The sequence below is a fragment of the Gossypium hirsutum genome, chromosome A08 (assembly GCF_007990345.1).
Source record: "Gossypium hirsutum isolate 1008001.06 chromosome A08, Gossypium_hirsutum_v2.1, whole genome shotgun sequence".
Classification (NCBI taxonomy): domain Eukaryota; kingdom Viridiplantae; phylum Streptophyta; class Magnoliopsida; order Malvales; family Malvaceae; genus Gossypium; species Gossypium hirsutum.
This window is the reverse complement of record NC_053431.1, coordinates 95,267,873-95,274,630: the sequence shown is the minus strand read 5'-3', so window position 1 is coordinate 95,274,630 and position 6,758 is coordinate 95,267,873. Positions and strand designations below refer to the sequence as shown.

The 6,758-nt window shown below is 34.5% G+C and overlaps 1 protein-coding gene across 1 annotated transcript; it reads right to left on the bottom strand.

Annotated features, from left to right (window-relative positions):
- Positions 1-4,542: 4,542 nt before the first annotated feature.
- On the bottom strand, positions 4,543-5,095 carry LOC121205041 (uncharacterized). Its single transcript, XM_041075969.1, has 3 exons — positions 5,072-5,095; positions 4,900-5,013; positions 4,543-4,809 (listed from the first exon to the last, which is right to left on the bottom strand). Exons 1-3 carry the CDS (start codon positions 5,093-5,095, stop codon positions 4,543-4,545), a joined length of 405 nt encoding a protein of 134 aa, XP_040931903.1.
- Between the last annotated feature and the right edge of the window lie 1,663 nt (positions 5,096-6,758).

Sequence of the window (6,758 nt, the reverse complement as noted above, 5' to 3'; positions counted from 1 at the left end):
TTAAAAGTGGTCCAACTTTATCACAATTATTTTTTGTGGATAACTTAAAGCTTTTTGGGGAAGCGGACTCGAAGTAATCTGAAGTTATAAATGATATTTTGAATACCTTCTGTCACTTCTCGATATAAAAAGTGAATAAGAACAAATTTTAGGTATTTTTATTGCATAATGTTCTAGAAACAATTGTGTCGGATATTTGTAGGAATGTGGGTTTTGAACGTGTGAACGATTTGGGGATGTACCTTGGTCTTTTGATTATTCATAAGAGAGTCAGAGTTGGCACTTTTAAGTTTTTGGTGAATAATGTTCGTGGTAGACTCAATGGGTGGGAGGCTAATAAAATTTCATTGGCGGGCAGAATTACGTTAGCTATATCCATGTTGCTATCTATCTCTAATTATTTTATGTTTATAGTTCGTATTCCTATAACTATGTGTGGTGATATTGAAAAGCTGGCTCATAATTTTGTTTGGGGATCCTTTTTTGATACTAGGAAACTGACCCTTGTTAAATGGAATGGCTATTGTCATCCGGTTGAGGTTGGAGGTTCGGTTATATGATGTTTAGCTATTTAGAACAAGCTATTCTTTTTGAAACTCGATTTTCTTTTATTAACAAAGATTGATGACTTATAGGTCAAGATTGTAAGGAGTAAATACAAGATTTGTTGGGTACTAACGAATTCTATCAATAGGAGTATTTGTTCCTATATATGGAGGTCTTTAATGTGAGTTTGGCAAGATGTGGTGAAAAATGTTTATTGGACTATTAAGGTTGGAGCCTTGATGAATTTTTTGAATGACAACTGGATTTATCAACTGGGCCCTTTAAAGAATTTCTATATGGAATCTGAGCAACCAAATGACACTTTTGCCAATATGACTTAGTGGATGAGTTAGGAAGTTGGGATTGGAACCGTCTTCGAAGCCTTCTACCTGGCCCAAATTTGATACAAATAGCTTTGGTTTTTCCCTTTCTCAGGAAGTTGGAGATGATCGTTTATCGTGGAGATGGGCGACTAGAAATGCATTTTCCATGATAGAAAGCTATAGAGGTATGTACCAATTTGATTCGAACGATAACTCTAATGTCTGGAAGTTATTTTGGAAAGCTAAGGTCCCTCAACGAGTTAGAGTGTTCATTTGGTTATTGTGGAAGAACAAACTATTAACTAATGAGGAGAGAGTTAGAAGACATATGGCTTGTGAGGGCCAATATCAGTGTTGCAATATTTCCCTTGAGACCAAGTTACATGTAGTTAGAGATTGTAAATTTCCATGGGTAGTCTGGAGTTCAATTTTACCAACTCAAAAGCAGGTACTATTCTTCTCCTTACCTATTGATGAATGGGTTGTTTGGAACATGCAAAATGTAGGGAATTGTGGTAATCACAAAATTGACTGGCAAATGTTATTTCATATAGTTTATTGGTTATTATGGAAAAGCATAAATATGTTTGTGCTTTTTAGTTGTCACATTTCTGTTCAGGATGTGGTAGATACAAGTATCAGTTGGATGATAAGCTATTATCCAACCTCAAAGGCTATGCTACATTCGAGTTCTATAGCTATTGATCCCAAATGGTCAGCTCCGAAGAGTGGATGGGTTAAGATTAATATTGATGGTACAGTTTCACTTAGCTGTTATTCGTCTGCAATTGGAGGAGTCATTAGAGATATTGATGGTAATTGGTTATGTGGTTACTCGATGTCATTAGGGAAAGACGAAGTGTTTAGAATTGAAGCGAGGTTCATGTTAGAAGGGCTTCAAGTTGCTTGGGACGAGAGTGATCGACAGTTTGAACTTGAGTCTGATAATGTGTTGTTAGTGGAATTAATCATAGTCAATAATTCTATTGATAATCTTATTATAGAATTACGGGCCATTCATAAGCTAACTCAGATGAATTAGAAAGTTCGTATCCGTCACATTTCCATAGCTCACAATGATGTTGTAGACTTCATGACCAAGCATGCTACTACATGATTCATAAATATCTAGGTGTTCTTCGAACCTCCTCAAGCTGTGCGAGGTTTAGTTCAAAAATATATTAAAGATTTTTTTTATATTTTATGCTTGCTATTGTAATTACTTAATACTATTTATTTACCAAAAATTAAAGTTATCAAAATGTAATTAAAACTATCTTTTTAAGTTATCAAATTTTGTTCCATGTTGAAGTCTCAAATTTGGAGATTTTTGGATTTAATTAAGTTAATTAGTTTAAGTAAGCTTGTCGAGTTTAATGCTTGTAGTAATTAATGTTATTAGAATTGTAGTAAATTTAATAAAAAAATATCAAAGTTTTGATCAAATATTTTTAAAATTATTTCATATGTTACTAAAATATATAAAATAATATCAGAAGTGTTTTAGAAATTTTGACTATTTTGTTTCACATAATGTTCAAACAATATTTAGAACAACAATTTTGGTGCAGTCAAAGTTTTTGGTATTGACATGTCTGAATTTTTAATTACATGGCTTTTGATTTAATCTTACTAAGAAGCAATGAGGAGGTATGGATGTTTAAGATGGGAATAATGAGATTATCATTCATTCGAATGATCTGGAGAAGAAATATAGAAGTTTGAGATGATTGAATATATCTTTGGCCCTATTTGGTAGTTGGTTGATAGCTGATAGTTGATTGCTGATTGTAGTGGCTAGTTTGACCAATTGATTCTATTAACTGTTTATTTAAAAGCATTTGGTAAAACTTAGCTAAAAGCTGATATGTGTAAAATGATAAATAAGGGCATGTCACATTTTATTGTTAAGTATTTATTTGTTTATAATACTTCAATCTTTATTGGATGAAATTATTGAAATAAAACACTATTACCAATGAATTAAAACATCCATTATGGAAATTAATTAGTGAATATTTTTGAAATTTTAAATAAACAAATTTATTATGTAACACCCCAAACCCGACCTAGACATTATGGCCGAATCTGGTGATGTCACATAGAATAGGTTTGAAAGCGAAGTTGTCTCGTAACATCATTTCAGTTAACTAACTCACATGCCTTACCTCTATTTTAGAAAACATTGCTTTACTAGTTTATTTTCCAAAAATCTGATTTACAGCGGAAGCTTTAATCGTTTTGGTTTGGAATCACAGTCGTGTTTTTAAGAAAAACCATTGTTTGCGTATAAACCGTCATTTTTAATAAAACATTTTAGTAAAGTAATTAAATAGTCAAAATAATCCAAAAATAACCAGTTAAAACCAAACAGTCTAGAGAGTCCTCAAAATTACAACTCTCAAATGGAATCCAAAATAAAAATAAACCATATAATAATTTAAGGCAGTTTAACAGAAGAGTGGTCACTGCTAAGTCTTTACCGCACCGATCCGCCTAAGACTGAGGATTACCTGACAGAAAAACAAACAGATGTGAGGTTACGAAAACTCAGTGTGTAACCCAACAGAATTACGCATGCAAGCATACAATAATAATACACATAACTAGAAACATATACAGATACGGACTCATGTCCTTTTCAGACACAATAACAGAATTAGATACAAATACAGATACGCAAAATCCTACCCCCATCCTCTATAGACCATCTCCGACCATTCCATCACACCATGTGGGGTTAAAAACACCCACCCATCCCTACACACCACGTCGTGTCATTAAGACACATATCAGATAATATATTCAGTCGAGCTGCTAGAATAAAGTCATTTAACGCCGGTTAGAATACTTCCTCCTCATATACATGTCCCACCCCAGAACAGATACAGAACATACATACAGAATTAACAGATATATCATGCTTATATAAACAGATAGCAATATACATGGCATAGACATGCTCAAAACAGTACTTCAGTTTAACAGAACACATAGTTTTAGGACCCTATGGTAGGTTCACAGTAGATTAGAATGACCCGTGCGACCCTACGAAAAATTTCAATATAATAGGCCCACATCCCCAAATTGGCCTTGCTCGTGTGGTCCATACAGCCTGGCCCTATCACCCACACGCCCGTGTGAAATGCCCGTGTGGGCCCATACGCTCAACTTGACCTAGCCCATGTTGCCCACACGGCCACAATCGAGCCACTACACAACTGTGTCTTGTGCACGATCATGCTTTCATCTATCACACAGCCTTGTCCTCACCATGTCCTACCACACGGGCAACCACACGCCCATGCGGCATCGACAGTGGCCATTTTTAACATTAACACTCACGCAAAGATTCGAACACAGGACTTCTAACACACTAACTCCCTTATCACTCGAACCAGCAGGCTCATTCTTATATGGTTTCACAGACAATTAAAAATAAGCCCACTGAACAGAGATAAGTCTCAGATCCAAAAATAACAAAAATTGCTAAAGGTAAGGCTTGAATTTGGGACCTCTTATACATACCCAAAACATTTAACCACTGAAGTAGATACAGATATTTGTGTCAAATACTTACAATAACAAAAATAAAAACGTTAAGGCATTACAACTCTGCCCCCTAAAAGAAATTTCAACCTCGAAATTTACCTGATCAAAATAGATGAGGATACTACTGACGTATCGAGTTCTCAGGTTCCCACATGGCCTCCTCAGTGCCATAATTCCACCACAGTACCTTCACTAAGAGAATGGAGTTCCTCCTCAGAACCTTAATATCGTGATCCAGAATCTGAATCGTCTCCTTCTTAAAGGTTAAGTCCTGTCTAACCTTGATCTCCTCAATAGAGACAATGTGAGAGGGGTCAGACTGATACCGCCTCAACATCAAGACTTGAAACACATCATGGATACGGTCCAACTCTGGAGGTAGCTCTAACTAATAAGCGATCGGTCTCACACACTTTAAAATCTGATATGGCCTAATGAACCTAGGGCTCAACTTACCCTTATGACCGAACCTTAGAACCTTCTTCCACGGAGAGACCTTAAGAAACATTAAGTCCCCCACAGAATACTCAATATCACGTCTCTTCAGATCTGCATAAGATTTCTGTCTATCACAAGCCACCTTCAGACGATCCTGAATCAGTCTAATCTTATCTCAAGTCTCAAAAACCAACTCAAGACTCAATACTCGCCGTTTCACCTGACTCAGTGGCCATTTTTAGCTTTTTCAAAACCTCGATTTCTGCATTTCGGGTACACACCTAGTAATGATTCGACGTGAAACCACTCCTGAGCCTTCCAAAACCTATAAATGAGTAACCAACAGCTCTTAGTTCCCTAATACGAGCCTAACGCGATTAGCCCTAATTTATAAAAATCGACTTACCACTTACCACGAATAAGAAAACGAGCACAACCTAATCAAGCCGCTGAAGTGAATAATGATACTTCACCACCTTCTCTTGAGCCACAGAATTTAATGATTACCCCCAACATTGATTATCCACACAAAGCACAAAACACAAAACCAACCTTAGCAAAAACCAAAACTAACTTACCAACCCGATTGAGGAATCCAAAGCGTAAAAGCAACAATTTATCAGAAAAACGATAGTAACAAGCAGAAGAAATCAAAAATTTAAAGTGACAACAAAGGAGGAAAGAAAAACGTCAGGGAGCAAAAGAATTGATGTCAGGAAATTTGGGGAATTTTCTTTTAGAAGAGAGAGAAAGAAAAATAAAAGAAAAAGATAATATAATCCCTTATTTTACTCTCCACTAACCCCTTAACATATCAGATAATATAATCCAACTCTATCAAGACTCTATTAGGAAACCGAGCAAAAAGATTAGCATTAACGCTCACGCAAAGATTCGAACACAAGACCTCTAACACACTAACTCCCTTACCACTTGAACCAGCAGGCTCATTCTAATATTGTTTCACGGACAATTGAAAATAAGTCCACTGAACAGAGATAAGGGTTAGATAAAAAATAACAAAAAATTGCTAAAAGAAAGGCTTGAACTTGGGACCTCACACACACACCCAAAACACTTAACCATTGAAGCAAATAGAAATATTTGTGTTAAATACTTACAATAAAAAAAATAAGAACGTCAGGGCATTACATATTAAGTTCCTTATTTACAAATATTAACCTTGTGGAAATTGATAAATATTAATAGTGTATCAATATAATTGTAAATTATATTCTTAGTGATAATTATGTCATGTTCTTAGTATGTAAATTAGTGATAATTACGTCACACTCTGAATAAATTTGTCAAGGAGCATATTTCAATTCATATAAAGTTGCATAAAAAATCATTTTACACAAGTAAATTGAAAATGATTAAGAGTACATAAATATTCAAGAAATAAATACATATATCATTCTACATATATCATTAGGTTTGAGAGCATATGATAAAGGGAGTAATTTTTTAGTAAGCATGGTCAAGTATGTCATTCCACATATCTCATTCACAATCAGCTGTGAAAAAAGTTATTCAAATCTGCGTTTTTTGTTTTGGAGGTTTTAACCCAAGAAATGCTTGTAAACCTCCATTCACCAAACATTACAATTAGAGGGTTTGATTACCCAATCCTTCATTTGTGTCCAAATTAACTAAAAAAAAATCCAAAACTCTGTTTACCAAACATCCCATTTTTTTATATTTATCTTTTAAAGTGTATTTGGAGTTATTTTTAAAACTAGATAATGAAGTGATTAATCATTCAAGATAATTTATGAAGAGAATGTTAGCATTCAAACAAATGCTAAATGCTTATAAAATCATTTGAATGATGTTAGTTCTCATCATCTCACTACATTTATCCAAGACAATTATGTTTATTTAGTTGTTAAGTGTTTA

What these genes read in the sequence shown, in the direction of transcription:
- LOC121205041 (XM_041075969.1), bottom strand. Translation starts at nt 5,095, where the DNA reads ATGGCCACTGAGTCAGGTGAAACG. An exon ending in CCACTGAGTCAGGTGAAACG is followed by an intron (nt 5,014 to 5,071) that starts GCGAGTATTGAG and finishes AGACTGATTCAG; the next exon opens with GATCGTCTGAAGGTGGCTTG. An exon ending in AGGTCTCTCCGTGGAAGAAG is followed by an intron (nt 4,810 to 4,899) that starts GTTCTAAGGTTC and finishes ATCGCTTATTAG; the next exon opens with TTAGAGCTACCTCCAGAGTT.